This window comes from Dromiciops gliroides, chromosome 3 (genome assembly GCF_019393635.1).
Source record: "Dromiciops gliroides isolate mDroGli1 chromosome 3, mDroGli1.pri, whole genome shotgun sequence".
Taxonomy (NCBI): domain Eukaryota; kingdom Metazoa; phylum Chordata; class Mammalia; order Microbiotheria; family Microbiotheriidae; genus Dromiciops; species Dromiciops gliroides.
In genome coordinates this window covers 522,047,550-522,066,592 of record NC_057863.1, presented here as the reverse complement: position 1 = coordinate 522,066,592, position 19,043 = coordinate 522,047,550, and the positions used below count along the sequence as shown (strand labels likewise).

At 38.7% G+C, this 19,043-nt stretch overlaps 1 protein-coding gene across 3 annotated transcripts in view; it reads right to left on the bottom strand.

Moving 5' to 3' along the window:
- Positions 1-17,348, bottom strand: part of LOC122746935 (baculoviral IAP repeat-containing protein 2-like) — a 48,146-nt gene extending 30,798 nt beyond the window's left edge. Inside the window, exons 1-3 of one of the 3 annotated variants that reach the window (XM_043993056.1) lie at positions 16,772-17,348; positions 5,106-7,333; positions 4,895-4,994 (exon numbers count right to left, since the gene is read on the bottom strand). In XM_043993056.1, the coding sequence (XP_043848991.1) occupies positions 4,895-4,994; positions 5,106-5,949 (944 nt within the window). In that variant the 5' untranslated portion in view covers positions 5,950-7,333; positions 16,772-17,348. The remainder of the gene's footprint in view (positions 1-4,894; positions 4,995-5,105; positions 7,334-16,771) is intronic. The other 2 variants (XM_043993057.1, XM_043993058.1) reach the window with 2 other exon arrangements.
- Between the last annotated feature and the right edge of the window lie 1,695 nt (positions 17,349-19,043).

Sequence of the window (19,043 nt, the reverse complement as noted above, 5' to 3'; positions counted from 1 at the left end):
TGATAAATGTTGGAGGAGATGTGAAAAAATTAGGACACTAATGTAATAATACACTGTTGGTGGAATTGTGAACAGATTCAACCACTCTTGGAGAGCAATTTGGAACTATGACTGAAGGGCAATCAAACTGTGCATAACCTTTGATCCAGCAATACCACTATAAAAATCTGTATCCCAAAGAGATTTTTTAAAAAGGGAACAAGATCTATTCACGCAAAAGTATTTATAACAATTTTTTGTGGTGGCAAAGAATTGGAAATTGAGGGGATGCCATCAATTAAGGACTAGCTGAACAAGTTGTGGTATATGATTGTAATAGAATACTACTGTGCTATAAGAAATGATGAGCAGGCTAATTTCAGGGGGAAAAAAAAAAACAGAAAGATTTACATGAACTGATACAAAATGAAGTGAGCAGAACCAGAACACTGTACATGTTAAAAGCAATACAGTATGATGATCAACTGTGAATGACTTAGGTATTCTCAGCCAATTCCAAATGACTCATGATGAAAATGTCATCCACAACCAGAGAAAGAACTGATGAGAGTCTGAATAAAGACAGAAGCATGCTATTTTTCACTCACACTTTTTCTTTTTTTCTCTTTTGGTCTGTTTCTTCTTTCACAACATGACTAATATGAAAATGTTCTACATGATTACACACATATAACCTTTATCCAGTTTTTTACTGTCTTAGGGAAGGGGGTAATGAGGGATAGAGGAAGAAAATTTGGAATTCAAAATCTTTTTAGAAGTGGTAGAAATTGTCTTTATGTGTAATTGGAAAAAATACTATTAAAAAACAAAAAAATTAGAGGTATTAAGGGAGCATTTCATGCAAAAATGGGCATGATAAAAGACAAAAACGACAGGGATTTAAGAGAAGTAGAAGAGATTAAGTGGTGGCAAGAATACACTTAAGAACTATACAAGAATAATTTTAACATCACCAATAATCATGATGATATAGTTACTTACCCACAGCTATACATCCTGCTGAATGAAGTCAAATGGCCACGGAAAGCAATACTAACAATAAGGCTAGTTGGTGGAGGTAACAGAATTCCTTTTAAGCTACTTGAAATCCTAAATGATGATGCTGTTAAAGTGCTGCACCCAATATGCCAGCAAATTTGGAAAACTCAACAGTAGCCACTGGACTGGAAAAGATTAGTTTATGTCCCAATCCTAAAGAAAAGCAATGCCAAAGAATGTTCAAATTCCTGAACTGTTATGCTCAATTAGCATGCCGGGAATGTTATGCTTAAGATTCTGAACCCAGGCTTCAGCAATATGTGACCTGAGAATTATCAGAAGAGCAGGCTGGTTTTCAAAGAGACAGAGGAACCAGACGCCAAATTGCCAACATTTGGTGGATTATGGAGAAAAGCAAGGGAGTTCCAGAAAAACATCTACTTCTGTTTCACTGACTAAAGCCTTTAACTGTGTGCATCACAACAAAATGCGTCAAGTCCTCAAAGAGATGAGAGTACCAGATCATCTTATTTGTCTCCTGAAGAACCTGTATGCAGGCCAAAAAGCAACAGTTTGAAATGAGCATGGAACAACCAATTGGTTTAGACTGGAAAAGCAGTATGACAGGACTGTATATTTTCACCTTATTTAACTTATATTCAGAATACATCATAAGAAATGCCAGGCTGGAATTAAGGTCATTGGGAGAAATAAACAATTTCAAATATGCAGACAATACCACTCTGATGGCATAAAGAGAAGAATTAAGAAGCCTCTTGATGAGGGTGAAAGAGGAGAGAGTAAAAGCTGGCTTGAAGCTTAACATCAAAAAAAAGAAAACTAAGATCTTAGCAAATGGACTCATCACTTCCTGGCTAATAGAAGAAGAAATAGAAGCAGTGTCAGATTTTATATTCTTGGGCTGAAAGATAACTACAAACAGTGATTGCAGCCATGAAAGTTGGTTTTGTGAGGTGGTGATTGGAACCTCGTGGGGCTGGGCAGCTGAACCTCTTCTGATCACTTCTGAAGGATAGTGAGGGTTTTCCTATCCTTTCAGAGACACTTGTTCTCTCTCTGTTAACCTCTATCATATTTTAATAAATGTCTAACACTCAAACTGTTAAAATGTTTTCTTAGCTAGCTTTCCCCACACAGGGGACAGGTAGGGTGGCTACACACATTTAATTTTACCCATCACAGTTTTTCCCTAGAAGGAAAGCTATGGCAAATGTGGACAGCACACTAAAAAGCAGAGATATCACCTTGCCAACAAAGGTCTGTATAGTCAAAGCTATGGTTTTTCCAGTACCAGTGTATGGCTATGAGAGTTGGACTATAAGGAAAGCTGAGTGCCACAGAACTGATGCTTTTGAATTGTGGTGCTAGAGAAGACTTTTCAGAATCCTTTGGACAGTAAGGAGATAAAATCACTCAGTGTTATTGCTGTTCAGTATTTTCAGTTGTGTCCAACTTTTCATGATCCCATTTGAGGTTTTCTTGGCAAAGATACTGGAGTGGTTTGTCATTTCCTTCTCCAGCTCTTTTTACAGATGAGGAAATAAGGCAAATAGGGTCACACAGGTAGTAAGCATCTAAGGCCAAATCTGAAATTGGGTCTTCAGGTCTCTCATCTATCCATTGGGGCCACCTAACTAAAAAAAAAAAATCAGTCAATACTTAAATTCATTTAGATGAGACAAACAGAGAAACTGGAGTTTAAATACTTTGGCCACATAATGAGAAGACAGGATTCATTAGAAAAGCCCCTGATGTTGGGAAAGATTGACAGCAAAAGGAAAAAGGGACAGCAGAAAATGAGATGGATAGTGTCATGGAAGCAATGAACGTAAGCTTGGAGAGACTCAGGGAGATAGCGGAGGTTAGAAGGGCTTGGCACACTATATATAGTCCATGGGGTCACAAAGAGTCAGGAACAACTGAACGACAACAAAAGTCAATATATGGCTAAGAGAAATCTATTTCTGAGCTGAACACCATGGATCTAGTGGAAAATCTGTTGTCTTTTAACCACTACTTAAATAGAGGTAGATGGGGGAGAACCATAAGGCTCTTTATGTAATAAAATATAATTAAGAATCAAGGAGTCAAGGGCACCTAGGTGGCACAGTAGATAGAGCACCAGCCCTGGATTCAGAAGGACCTTAGTTCAAATCCGGCCTCAGACACTTGACACTTACTAGCTGTGTGACCCTGGGCAAGTCACTTAACCCTCACTGCCCCGCCCAAAAAAAAAAAAAAAGAATCAAAGAGTAGCTAGGTGAGTCAGTGGATAAAGCACCAGCCCTAGAGTTCAAAGAACCTGAATTCAAATCCTGCCTCAAGACACTTGACACTTACTGGCTGGGCTGTGTGACTCTGAACAAGTCACTTAACCTCAATTGCCTCACAAGAAAAAAAAAAAAAGAATCAATAGGATCCAGGATAAACTACTCAATTATTGATATAACTGATATGTATGCCAATTCCAATTTTAGGAAAATATTTAACCTGAAACTACCACAGAATGAATTTTTCAAGTCATCTTTTTATTATATTTACTTTCACAATTTACCCCCTTTTCCATAATGGCATTTTATCACTAAAAAAGAGAAAGGAAAAATAACATAGAAATAGTGTTGTAACAAGCAGTAAGTCCTCAAAAAGAAGTAGTCTAAAGTATAAATTTCTCTTCTGAAAGATTGCGGCAGCTATAAGAGCAATTGCCTTCTTTAAAAAAAAGTTTTGAAGCAATTTAGAAGATATGAACTGCATTTGCTGCTTTCATTTACAATAAAGCCTCTGTGATTTCAACTTCCTCATCTGTAGAATGATAAACTAAGGAAAAAAAATTCATTTCAAATTCTAGTTAAGTAATAACTATCTCCTATTTCCTTAAGTCTTACCTTCTTAGGTAAAAAGGCAGGGATTTATCATATGAAGAGTTTTTCTCTCCCTTCACAATAAGCAGTAATAGTAAATAACACTTCAACAATCTAAACCCTATAAAATCCAACCCTTCTATTTTAGCTAGTTTTGCCATCAGTGCTAATTACTAGATTTTTAACAAATGCCAATTTTGAGAACTTTCTAGTTGGCAAATTGCTAGATAACAGCTTCTAAATTAAACACAACTCACAGCACTATTAATAGTAAAAATACTAATTCATTTACTTAATGAAATGGTGCTTTGAGATTTATAAAGCACTTTCTTCAAAACCACCATGCTCTAGAGAGGATTCACTGAAAGACAAACTACAATTGTACATTATAGGAAGACATGGTTTGTGACCTGCACTAGTATTACTCAATACCAGTAAGATGACAGATTCAGCTAAGAACAATTGCTGGTCTTTATGGGTTGTTTTCAATAAAAACCCCAAATATATACAAGAAAATTCTAGGAAAAAGCCAATATATAGAATCTCATCTCCCCCAGCTAAACTAAGACTCCAAATAAGGGGGACAGCTCTCTTTTATAAGTCCTGGGAGCCTAGAATCATAGATGTAAGAAAATAAGATTGGATGGAAATTGGGAATGAGAGCTAGCAACAACCCAGTCCTGTGACCAAGAAACGTTCACTGTTTGAGTCAACCTGCAAGAGACAGTAGACCAGAATTGTTTGGATAACAAAAAAGACATTCTTCAGAAGTAACAAGAGAACATACTCTACACTTAATTCATCACAGGACAGGTGAATTTCTGAATTAAATTCAAAGACAACAAATCATAACTTGGGCAATTATAGGACAAAACTGATTAATTGTAAACAGGATCAATTACAAAAATACAATCTTATTATTTCAACCATAATATGTACATGAAGCTTTAATATAATTCAAAATTTGAATCCAATCATTCAAGTAAGTCTATTTCTCTTAAGAACAGAATCTTATGAAGCAATCATCAGCTTACCTTGGGAACCATTTGGCATGCTCCACCCAAGGATCATCTCCTGATTCCCAACACCTCAGTCCACCATCACAGCAAAAGCATTTGACATCATCATTTCGACCTAAAAAAAATTGAACCAAAACATGAAAGTGCAAAATAAGTTATAATTTACAGATGAAAACTTAATGTCTAAGAGTTATAAATATTTCTTCTACTAATTTAGGTTTCTTACCCACATAATAAAAGCCAGCACTTGCAAGCTGCTCTGGATGGACAGGAATTTGAGGTGGCCAGGTCACAAAGGTTTTCATACGGGCTGCATGGGTTTGCATGCTCAGATTAGAGACGCTTAACCTTGATGTTTCTTGGAGTTGATTTTCCAGGAAAGGACAGTTAGGAAAATGTCTCCGATGTTCTGACATGGCATCATCTTTTGGTTCCCAATTACTCAGTTTCCCACCACAGGCAAAGCAAGCTACCATGTCTCCAGGTCCTATGTAGTAAAAACCAGCTCTTGCCAGATCTAATGGTGACAGAAACGTCAACGGCCACATCTGATAAGTAAGGATTCTGGCATCTTCAGTACTCATTGAGTAACTGTAGGGGCTGGTGTTCAAAGGGGACAAGTCCTCAGCTGCCCTGGAAGTCACTGGATCCAGTGGAAAACTGGAATAAGAACCACTGAAATATCCACTTTGTTCTGAACTGGAAGATAATGAACGTGGGGCATTATTCACTGAAGAAGAAAATGTAGACTGAGAAGACCCCAGATTAACTGCAATCAAATTCTGAATAAAAGCACAGCTAGGATATAGTTGTTTATGTTTGTCAATAGCATTGTCTCCTTGTTTCCAATTATCCAGCATTAAGCCACAACAGAAACATTTAACTCTGTCGTTCACACCAGTGTAATAAAATCCAGCCCGAGCAAGACTCCTTTCTGAGATTGGAACATTGACTGGGAAAGTAGAGTATGTAGACATTCTGTAGAGTTCACATGACAAGTCATATTTCATTTCATGTGCATCACTATTCATCAAACGTGATAACAGCACACCGTCCTCTACCGAGTTCATAATTAAGTATTTGGTGAATAATATGGGACAAGTCTTTCTCTGGGAGGTAGTTTTGTGCGTGGATTTGTAATATTATTTATATATTTGGCTAAAAATATACAAGTGAATTTTTTCATTTTTTTACACTAAACACTGAGATCTGAGTCAATTGTGTTTGTTATTAGATGTCCAGCATTAGAATTACATCAAAGGACCCCTGTAAGAAATAGAGTAATTCTCCCACGTTACCTGTATGGCATCTAGTATTATACTTTGGATTTAATTAACTCTTTCATCAGGCTTTATTTATTTATTTAGGCATTGTGTTGCTCATTTATTACAATGTTACCTCAATGGACTGAAATGATGCACTTTTAAAGATGTATACCTTAAGCCCACATTTATGTTCATATGCATATGTGTATTTCTCTGTTTCAAAAACCTTAAGTTAAAGAAAACTCAAATTACCTATCTTTATTTGCTTTTTGTAGGAAACTGTAAACCCTGATCATTAAAAAATATATACTGTGCTACAGAAGAGAAAAAAATAATCACTTTAGATATTTAATACTCATTTTCCTAAAGGAATTTTACAGGAGCCCGAAAATATCTTAAACCCTTGAAATCAACTTTAAAGTGTTAGAAATATTTTAAATTATATTCCTAAATTGAGGGCATGCTTGAAAAGTTAATGGAATGCTTTACAATCTTTAACTTCAATTTCAAAGCCCAACACACACACATAAACTTGTACACTAAATAAAGATGGATATGGTTTCATGTGACCAAATTTGCTTTCCTTCTATATTTTGTCGCTTGCTAAATGGCACGCAAAGTTATTCTTCCGTTTTGACATGAAGTGCTGCTGATTCAATGTTTTTGCCGTATTTGTTAGTCTTCTACTTATAACCAATACTCAAATTTTGTACAATTTAGAACTACCTGATATTACACTTTTCCTACAGAACAGATATAACTTCGAAAAAGTGTTTAATGTCTATAACAGAAGCTTTTCATTGTATTTAAAAAATTAAATGATATAACATGTACATCTGGGGACCATATATATAGAAGAGCTACAATTTTTATATCACAACATTAGATTCTAAACATCACAGATATATCAGGTCACAAAACGTTTCAGAAAAACCTTACAGTGTTTTCCTATATGCATAAAAATTGTTACCCTACCAAAAAATTATTATATGGATGTATAATGCATCATTAACTCTGAAAAGAGATTTTTAAATCATCCATCATTATTTAATATCTATATTCAAGCACAAAACTACCTCCCAGGATTTAGACCATGTCCCTTTAAAAATACTAGGTCTCCATACTGAAATTTATTGCTCTGAAGAAGAAAATGGAAATGTCTTCAAAACAGTCTTCTTTGAGGTAAGATCTGAAAATAAAACACATGAAAAAGCTATTTTAGAAAACATAACATTTGTTGATGTCAAATAGAAATTTTTAAAAACCTGAAGTCCAAGGAACTTCTTAGAAAAAAAAGATTTCAATTTCAACAGTTTATTAGTAAAATATCCTAATTGTTCACCATGGGAAATGACTGGTAACTGTAGGCAAAAACTAGAAAAACTGAGAATATCTTGCTTCCAGAAAACATGGAAAACAGGAGGAATCTTTCCTACCTGACTCTTTTGCAGGCTTATCATCCATAATGCTGCATAACTGTAGGTATTCTTCAAAGGTTTTGTCCTGGGCCTTTTTCTCTTTTCTTCCTTTATCTTGTCACTTGCTAAACTCACTAACTCACATAAATTTAACTATCATCTATCTCTATGTAGGTAATTATCCAGCTCCTGTCTCCCGAGAGCTTGACTCAACATGATTTCAACTGAACTCATTATCTTTCCCCTAAAACATTTCCCTCTTCAAATCACCAATTTCAGTGACTCAGGTTCGTAATTTCAGCATTATCCTCAATTCCTCATTCTCCCTCACCCCACCTATCCAATCAGTTGCCAAACCTTGCTCTTTCTACTGTAACGATTGGAATGACGCCACCTTCTGGAGACTTACTGTAGAAGAGTTCCTCCCATGAAGCGAAGGTCTTTGAGGGCAAGACCAGGAGTCTTTTCTTTGGCGTCAGAAAGTGACGCGGGCTAGTGGGAGGAGGAAGGAAGAGACTGGCGCTCAGTCTCGCTCTCTTTCCTCTGGACTCTGGTGGAGAGTGGAGCTAGAAATGTGCTCTCCCTTTAATAGATAGGAATCTAGGCCTTTCTCTCTTTACCAAATTCTTGTTAATTCTAGGAGTACTGTGCTCCCATATTCTGAGTTGTTTGTTTTTGTTATTTTTTCTCAACTGATTATTTGATCAAACTCTTTGAAGCATTTCCCTGGCAAATTGGTTGCCATGGCAAGTGTAAAGAAGTATTATTTTTGATAAGCATATTCCAAAAAAAAAAAAAAAGGAGGGGAACATTTGTAAAAGGTTTCTTTTTTCAAAAAAAAAAGTTTTCTTTGGGATTCTGTTGTGCTTTAACTTGTATTTAAATATGTTCTGATTTTTCACAAAAGTAATTGTATACTAAGTAAAAAAAAAAGGGTATTATTTGAAATTGTTGCATAATTATATATTGTGTTCTGAGTCAAGATGTATTCACATTTTTTGCAATCATTTATTATCCTCAATTTTTAAATCCATATGAGACTTGGATTATGGGAACTTATCATTTAAGACATTAATTGCCTTTATTCTGAGTTATCAGATGCCAGTTGGCCAAGATGCCATCCAATCACAAGAGGAATACATGCAAGAGCAGACACTGAACTGTCACGTGAGGGGAGCCATGCATGAAGTCAAGGTATGGCTGAGGGAACGGCTTTTGACAAATGTTGAGGTTGGATTCTCTTGGTTTAATATTTTATTTTATTTTTCCTCACAATACTGTACAGATGGCTGGAAGTTTTGATCCCACCCATCTCACTTCTACACCTGGCTTCTATGCTCCCTCCTATATGCCTGATGCCATGGACATCTCAATCCCATGCATCTGATTAAGTCTGACTCAGTTTCCTCCAATATGTTCGGTGGCATGGACATGTATTCCATCCACCTATTTTAAGCCTGGAATACTGCATGGACAGAATATATTGCTCAAGTGTGGGAATGCTCATATCCCATCATTTCTCTGTTCTTTTATGGTAACCCCCATAATTATCTCAGATGTCATGATAAATAACAGTGTTGAATTTGGCCTTGACATCTGTTACCAATTATATTAGATTTTTTAATTTCTCATAATGGCATGAGGATAATTAGGCAGATGATGCAAAAAGTGATGAAACAAAGATAAAAATTATTTTTAAAAATTAATATCGCAGCAATTGTCTTCTCAATTACCCTCCATAAGGGGGGACTATATTAATATTAATTTTAAAGAATGTTTCAATTTTTGTTTTTCATGTGTAACAACTAAGATTCTGAATTCCCTTAGACATGTTTTTGAGAACTTGCATTGTTTGATTTGATTATTGACAAAGCTATTTTAAAGTTGTGTTAAGCTCAATTTTGTAGGAAATTATCCTGGCTGATTACCAGCATCCACACATCAACCCCTGAAAAAACTTCCATTCCACGACTACACCTAGAGGACATCTGAGAAAAGACTTTCAGAAACTTTAAATGAAAAGTTTTGTTTTGTTTTTGTTGTTTTTTTTTTCTCTTTTCTCTTTCTGTTATAATATACACCATCTGTAACATGTACTCTCTGCAGAGGCCCTCCCTTTGCAAGACCAATGTCAAAGCGTCGTTTCATGAGGACAAAAAATTGCCCCTCTGGACAAAAACTTTCCTCTCTTTTCTATATTGTTATTAACATATTGTTAGTTAGCATAGGTTATTATGTTCTGTTATTTTTGACTGTTTCATCAAGGAAACGTACCGTTTCTTGAGGAAACAAAGCGGGGAACTGTAACGATTGGAATGACGCCACCTTCTGGAGACTTACTGTAGAAGAGTTCCTCCCATGAAGCGAAGGTCTTTGAGAGCAAGACCAGGAGTCTTTTCTTTGGCGTCAGGAAGTGATGCGGGCTAGTGGGAGGAGGAAGGAAGAGACTGGCGATCAGTCTCGCTCTCTTTCCTCTGGACTCTGGTGGAGAGTGGAGCTAGAAATGTGCTCTCCCTTTAATAGATAGGAATCTAGGCCTTTCTCTCTCTTTACCAAATTCTTATTCTCCTTAATAAATGCTTAAAAGTCTAACTCTTGCTAAAGCTTATAATTTATTGGCGACCACTCATTAGATATTTTAGACAGTTTAGCTAGAATTTTAGCCCTTAACACTACCTTCACAAATCTCCTTCACCAGATGCATCTTTCCACTTGTACAGCTACCACATTGTTTCAGACCCTCTTCATTTCTCAACAAAATGACTGCAATAGGTTTTCTTTCTAAAATCTCTCCTAATTCTAGTGCACACATCTGACCATGTGACTCCTTGACTTAGCCAACTCCAGGGGTTTCCCGTTGCCTCTAGAATAGAAACTCCTCTATTTAGATTTTAAAGTCTTACACAACCTAGCTACCCTGCCTTTCTGGCCTTCACTCTGCAATCCAAGCCAAATTGGCCTTCTCTCTATTTCTTATTCACTATATTCCAGAGTTTGTGTACTAACTGTTCCCCATGCCTGATTGCACCTCCTTAAAGAATCTCTTTCTTTAAGATGCAGTTTGCATACTATGTGCATGAAGCTTTTGCAGATTCCCCACAACTGTAAGAGCCCTCTTTAATACCTTGTATTAAACTACTTTGGATATATGTCTGTCATGTGTGTCCTCATGACTGTGGGTCTGTGTTTATAAATTTTACATTTAGGCTGTATATACATTTTAAATGTATTTGTTGTCTCCTCCATTAGAATCTAAGATCATTATGAGTAGGGATTATTTCATTCTTTGTACTTTTATCCCCAGCATCTAGCACAATGTCTGGCACACAGTAGGTATTTGACTGAATGACATGTACAGGAGGTACAGCGGGAGCAGTAATGGATAGAGCACTGGGCCTGAAATCAGGAAGACACAAGTTCAAATTCATACTCAGTAATTTACTAGTTGTATAAACCTGGACAAATCATTTAAACCTCTGCCTCAGTTTCCTCACTGTAAAATGGGAATAATGGCACCCCAAAATTGTTGTGAGGATCAAAAGATGTTCCTGGCACATAGTAGGTGCTTAGTGTTTCTTTTATTACTTCTAATTGGGCAAAGAATTTTTCTGTTCCACAGGCTTATCTAACCACACTATCTATCTGGTCAATCAACATTTATCAAACAAATTTGTTCTATGTGGCAGATACTGTGCTAAGCACTAAGTATAGAAAGACAAAGGCTCAAAAAATGTATACTGCTCTCTTTCCTAGAGGACTGGTTAAAGGGATTACAGGAACATGTATCCTTCTTACTCTGTGACCTTGGGCAAGTCACTTAACCTCTCTGGGTCTCAGGTCATCATCTGTAAAATGATGAAATTGAACTAGATGGCCTTCCAGCTCTAAATCTAGGAGCCTATCATCTCCCTACTCTCCAGGTTATCTTAGAGAAGTTTTTCTTTAAAAGAGAATGCCTTTACATAAAAACAAAGATGAAAGGAATTGAAGATGTGGAAGGGATTCTTGACCTGTATTGGGACATAGAAAGTAGAAAAAGAGGACAAAGAAGACTGGCTAAACATTTCCAGTTAAGTAAAGGTGTTAGGTTTTTCCCATAAAGGGAGGTGGATCCTTTAAGAAGCAGCTGCTTCTACAAAGAACAATGATGTAGATCCATAGCTGTAATCAAGGCAGAGATTATCAGGAGGAAAATGAGATAAGTGGTGGTGGTGACTAACTCCCTGCTGAAAGACCACAAAACAGCTATTTGTCAATCTGACATTAACAGAGAAATCTGCAGTCTTCAATGAGCAAGTATTCAAGATGTGACAAAGAACTTCTTAAGATAATGTTAATCCTGATGACTACTACCTACTTAAGGTTGTATAAAACAAAAAATAGGGAGAAGAATTTCTGATAGCACTTCTTTTATTATGAATAGTCCCCGGCAAGAAACTGAAGACTTGGGGGCAGCTAGGTGGTACGGTGGATAAAGCACCAGCCCTGGATTCAGGAGAACCTGAGTTCAAATCTGACCTCAGATATCTGACACTTACTAGCTGTGTGACCCTGGGCAAGTCACTTAACCCTCATTGCCCCGCCCCCCCAAAAAAAAAGAAAAAGAAAGAAATTGAAGACTTTTTGATACTGTCATCACTAATGTTGGTAAGAAAGCATGGGCTTCAAATAAGAGGTAAATGTGGGAGTGAGCAGTATTGCAGAATATTTGGTTAGTAAAATGCTATCTTCAAACAAGATTTAGATTTCTCAACCACACCTTAAAATACTGATGAACACTTGGCAAGGGAAAATAGGCAGATAACATGTTGCTAAGAATGTATGTGCCCAGAATTTTGCAAATTCAATAAAAAACGGACTTTAAACTTAAATGGAGGGAAAAATACACAAACATATAACACGTTATATCTACCAAGTTTCTGGAGAGTTTTTACAACTTAAGAGAACACTGGTAGAAGTAGTCTGTAATTCAAAAGGGCAATATCCAAGAAAACAGCCTTCAATAAAATTCATGGCCTCGGATGCTTTTACACAAATGTACAAAGTATGGGTAACAAGTAAAGTTGAACAAGCTAATGCCAAGAGCCAATTCTAGCCTAACAGGAAACACTGAAATTTGGCAGGAAGTGTGTTCTGTAAGTGGAATATGGCAATCAAAGGGAATACCTTATTCAAAAGGCACAAGTGGAGTAGCACTGTGTACTCATGTATACTCTTGTGAAGATATCCAAGAAAAAAGAAGAACAAGGGGGCAAAGAGCACTTGGGTACAAAAGGATTAAGACAAGTGATAATATCCTTAAGAGTTTACTAGAGACCACCTGGATAAGAGAAAGCATTATTAGAGTAGAGAGAAAAGGGATCACACAGGTCTAGCATAGTGAAAGGAGAGTTCAAATTGCTATATATTTGCAGGAGTCTTCTCTCTGCCCAAAACAGAACTCCAAAGAACTTCTTGGCTTGCCTTATTAATAATTTATTCCTTTAAAAGGTTGAAAGAAATGGCAAGGATTAATTTATTCTGGATCTGACTCTTACCAACATGGAAACTTCATTAATGGAGATACTGTGTTCAAATGAAGGTCATAATCTTGTTCAATTTCCAAATTCAACATGTCTACAACAGAATTCATTATTTCCCTCAAAACCCACCCCTCTTCCAAAACCTTTCCTATTTCTGTTGAGGACACCATATGTCATTTGTAAACGTGGCATGATTCTTGACTCTTCCCACATATCTAATCATTTGTCAAATCTTACTGTTTCTTTGTATATAACATCTCTCCCATCCAATCTCTCTACTCACAGAATCAGAAGCTAAGTTCAGGCCCTATCACCTGTCCCCTCAAGTTAGAAAGCCTACTGAAGCCTATGTCTCCCTACCTCAAGTTTTTCCTCACTTACATTCTATCCTTCACAAAGCTGGCAATGACTTTGCAAAAGAACAAATATGACCATATCACACCCCTATATCAAACTCCACTGGTTTCCTATTGTCTCCACAATAAAACAAACTCTTCTTTCTAGTTTTTAAAGACCTTCACTACATGATACACAATCTATCTTTCCAGCCTTTTTAGCCATTATTCGCCTTCCACACTCCTTGATTAGGCCACACTCAACTTCTGTCTGTTCCTTTGTAGATAGCTAAAGTGACAAAGAAACAGATTCTAATTTTATCAAGAAAAGGCCAAACAAAAGTTTTCATATCCAGGAAACAAACTATTCCTGACTGATGTTCCAAGTTCTTCCTACTCAGCACTTCTGACCAACATTTTCACTATCTGTATCCATATCTACCATCTAAGAGCCACCTTGTGGTTAAAAGTAACACCACCATATGCTCAGTCTCCCAGCCTCAAAACCTAGTCATCCTTTACTCTCTCTCCCTCTCCCTCTCTCTCTCATGACTTATATCCAAGCTGTTGCCAAGGCCTCTTGATTTCCCCTTTGCATTATCTCTCCTCCGGTAGGTACTCCCACCACTCTGGCGAAGGCCCTTGTCTCCTCACACACAGACTACTGCAATAACTTGCCTATTTGTCAGTCAGCCAAAGTCTCTCCCGACTCCAGTTCATCCACCATTCAGCTGTCAAAATGATTTTGGTATTATGACTAAGTCACCCCCTCCTCAATAAACTCTATTGGCTCCCCCTCACCTCAAATAAGGATCAAATATAAAATTCTATTTGGCATTCCAAATCCTTCATAACATAGCCCTACTTCACCTCCACCTTTCTGATCTTCATCTGCCCAAACCCCTCCACCATCCTGCCAAATCTTTTTGATCCAGTGACACTGGCCTGCCTGGTTCCTCTTACAAACACTCCATCTCTTGGTTCTGAGTATCTTCTCTGGCTGTCTCCCATGCCTGGAATGGTCTCCCTGCTCATCTCTGCCTCCTGGCAGTAAGGGAGACCTAGATTCAAAACCTGCATCAGGCACTTACTAGATGGTATGACTCTCAATAAGTTACCAAACCTCTCCTGGCCTCAGTTCCTCATCTATGAAATTAGGCAATATGACTAGCTGGTTTTTAGTCCCTCCAACTCTAAATCTATGACCCTATGAAAAGCATTACTAAGTAGCTCTGTCATATATTCCCTCAATCAATAAATACTAATTGCATTTAACTACTCTATATATTTGCATCTATTAACACTCTCTCATTAGAATTCAAAAGCTCCTTACAGAGATTGTTACCTTCTTTGTACTTATATTCTTAGCACCTAGCACAGTGCCTGGCACATAGTAGGTGCTTGATAAATATTAGTGACACTCTGACATTAAGGGATCTTCAGGCCAAAAAGCCAAAGAACCACTAGCCAATCTTTCACATTGCTGTCCAAATCTTCCTGATGCACACATTCTGATCGTGCTACTCCTCCATTAAAAAAACAAACTTCGGGAGCAGCTAGGTGTCGCAGTGAATAAAGCACCAGCCCTGGATTCAGGAGTACCTGATTTCAAATCCAGCCTCAGACACTTGACACTTACTAGCTGTGTGACCCTGGGCAAGTCAGTTAACCCCCTTTGCCCCACAAAAAACAAAAACAAAAACAAACAAACAAACAAAAAATCTTTCTACAGTGTATCAATTGTTTATTCTGGCATTCAAGACCTTCCACATCTAGCTCCAAACTTCTCCCAGTGTTACTGCATACTACCCCTCCTTTACATATGCTGCTCCACACCAACCAAATTACTTTCTATCCCCCATTTGCATCCCGCCCTTTCTCATTTTGGTGCATTTGCATGTGAAGTCTCAATGTCTAAAATATATTTTCTCCAAACCACCTCACCTCCCCAAAAGCCAAATCTGTTGAAAAATTTCTCACAGTTACTTTACCTGGATTCTTCTTGATACTTACCAGTCTCACCTGTATTGTTTATTTGTGCTTTTGCCTCCCCCTCCCTCATTCAATTATAAGCTCTCCCAGAACTAGTGCAGTGCCTTGTATATTTACTAAGTATTTAATAAATACGTTTAGCTCACATTTATACATCACTTTAAGGTTCACAGAGCACTGTCCCCACTAGGTAGACACTGCAAATATTGTCATTTTACAGACAAAGAAATAGGTTTAGAGAGGCCAAGTGAGAATGCTCCAAGTCCTAGTATCAGAATCAGTATTCAAACACAGGTCTCCAGCATCCAGTTCAACATCCTAAGTGCCTGGTACACAGTAAATTTATAACAAATGTTTATTCGGCAATTTTAAAATTATGTTAAACTACAACTATAGTTTAAATTATTATATATATGCAATCTCTTATCCTAACAGATAGTGTGGCCGTGGCAAAAATTTGAACCCCTTTTGTGAAAAAGGACAAGTCACTTTACCTCTTCGGCCATCAATTTGCGCATGCCAATCAGTCAATAAGCATTTACTAAGCACCTACTACGTGCCAGGCTCCGTTAAAAAAAAAAAAAATTTACAAAAACTCTGAAGCTTTTAACCCGAGGTCCATGAACTTTCAAAAACTTTAATTGTATTTCAATATAATTGGCTTCCTTTATCATATGGTATCATATTTTGTTTTCTGCATTCAAAAATAACGACACGAAGTGTTCGTAAGCTTCACCACACACACACACACACACACACACACACACACACAGGTTCCATGACCTATACGACTACAAGATGATGTCTAAGGGCCCGTTTCAACTCTAAAATCTTATGAAGGGCAGTAAGGGCTGCCACTGAAGATATAGATAAGGAGCGGGGGTGGGAGGAGGAACGGGTTATAAATAAGAAACATTCATTCCAGGTCTCTGATCACCAACAAAAACTCGGCAAACACTTGGAAAGAAGCAGTCAAGTTGAATAAGCATTTATCAAGCGCCTACTAAGTGCGAAAGACAAGTGGCATGGCTTGGTATTCCCATCTTCGAGCTGGGGACTGGGGAAAAAAATAAAAATAAGTAGCAGGCGGCTAGGAAATGCTCAGGAACCTCTTACAATCCACAATTTCCTCCTTAGGGCAGCCCAGCGGGCTCCGAGGAGGTCCGGCCTAGGGACCCGCCCCTCCCCTTAGCGTCCGCTCCGACCCCCAAGGGCGCTCCTTAGAGTAGGGCACCGCCCAGGGGCAGCGGCAGCCCCACGGTCCCCGCCCTAACCCCCATTCCCTGGGGCCTGGGTACCCGCCTCCCCTCACACCCGGACCTCTGGGATCCAGGAAGAAAAAAAAAAAAACCGTACTCACCGCAGTCCCCGGGGGGCGTGGTTGGCAAAGGGAGAAAGAGACACAGGTCCGGCTTCCAGGGCGGCCTCTCCCGGGCTTCGGTCACTCTTTCCCGGAAAGCTGGGGCTGTCGGGGGCCCAGGGCCAGGGGCAGCAGTTAGACCTGCACCCCTCCCGGAGACAGGCGCCCCCGGCCCTCTCCCGGCCGAGGCTGACGCCGCGCTGACGTCATCACGCCCCCTCCTGCCTGGAGTAGAATGGGAAGCAGCTGCGCCAACTGCCACGCTGGGGGCGGGAGCAGGGGGCGGGGGCGATGTTGCTGAACTGGACCACGGAGCTAGTAACTCGGCAGCGATGAAACGCCGAGGGGAGGAGGGGAAGAAGCCGCCCGGCAATTGGCTAAACTGGGTTAAAGGCTGGGCCGGGAGCATGAATAAAATCGACACGTTTTTCTGTTGTGGGTTCCCCACCACCACCTTCGATTGTGTAGGCTTACTTAACCGCGTTTCGCTCCGAATTTTTTTCACCAAGGCAAACCCTGGCCTGAGCGTACAGAAACCAAATAGGGGACGAGTGGGTTTTTAAAGATAACTGGAGCCGCCTCGGGGCAGGTGAGGGCCTCCATTTGGGCAGGACAGTGACGCAAAAGCGGCTGACGCTGCTCTTCAGGCGCATGCGCAGGCTGCTCCTAGAGACGTGTCTTCCACAACCTTTTCTGCAAAGGCCTGTGCTTGAGTCCTCTTCTTTTTCAACATGTGTAACTTTAACAATCCTTCACTCGTCCAATTCCTAGTTCATCTTTTTGAGGACCAAAACAAGCCCTTTTTAGAGAAACTTGCTGAAGGATACAAACTTGATAAGATAATTGTTAGGCGGGGAGTAATAACCAGTCAGCCAGGGGAATTCCAGGACCCTGAACCATTTCCTGTTTCCTATGTCTTCGTGGTCTGACAGTCACTTAACATCCTGTAATAGAGAGAAGAGAAATGTCATATCCCCCTAGTGAGTAAAAACAAGAACCTCGACATCTATTGAGAATTAGTTCTGAGTTTCATTTGTCAGATGTAAATGACAAAAAACACATAAGTCAAGAAAAAAAGTCATATAGAGAGAGAAAATGTAGGATTAATAGTTCTGGAAAGGGACCGTGGAGGTCATCTAGACTGATGCTTTCATTTTATAGATGAGAAAACTGAGACCCAGGAAGATGAAATTACTTCTCTGAAGTTCCAGAAGTGGTGACTGTAAACCTAGATTTCTCACCCTAAACCATGTGCTCTTTCCACTACCCTCACTGCCTCTCATGGCTTCAACTATCTGTGTAGCTCTAGTTTTCCTGGCTTCCTCTAGACCTTAGATAGCATCTCAAATTAAACGTGCCAGAATTGAATTTATTGTGTATTATAATGTCATCTCCTCTACAATATATCAGCAAGCCCCTTGAGATTTTCATCTTTGTATTTCCCTCAATCCCTAGCTATCCTTTTACTATTAAAGCTGAGTAATGATTTGCTGATTGATTGGGAGTTGCCAAAAAGAGAAGCAGACCTACTCTTGTAAGAGCCATTATCATGTTAGCAATTAACTGGTACCTTAGAAGAAGCAGAATTAGCTGATTCACTCACTGACAAGGGACTGTTAAAGACCGCTACTCAGTTACAATTTTATACCACCTTGAAGCTAAGCAAATCAATAAGTTTGTTTCTTTTTCATTGTGGAGCATTCTTCATAGTCGAAGCAGCTACTTTAGCCAAGTCTTAAGCACTTCTATCAACTTGTCCTTGGATTCATGCTTTTTTAAGGGCCTCTCTACCCGCTCCCCACTAGCACCTTCTCTATTCTTTCTCTGCTGCAATTCCCATCATACTTGTTCTTTTCTGTAGTTTATCTGCTACAACTCTCCTGTTGCCACTGTAAACTCAGGCAAACTTTTAGTTTCAAGATTTAAATCCCCTTCTTCCTAAAAGGGAAAGAAACCAGAGAAAGACAATGCCTGTACAAATCAAAAGAAAGGTTTTATTAAGCAGGGAAGAAAATCTAACATGATCATAGGAAAAAAAAAGATTATTCCAAAGTTAGGAAATAGCTGAAGATAAGATCCACATCCATTGTCCCTGCAGTCAAATAAGTCTTTGATTGGCTTCAGTTACCAATTCCCTTGATGTCCAGCTAGGTTTACTCTTGGTCATACAAAGGGTGAAGCCAGTCCCCCTCATATAGTTGTTGGGGGTGGAGGGAAAGGGAAGGAGGGAAGCAAATCAAGGTATCCATTTTCACATCATTCCAGCTACCAA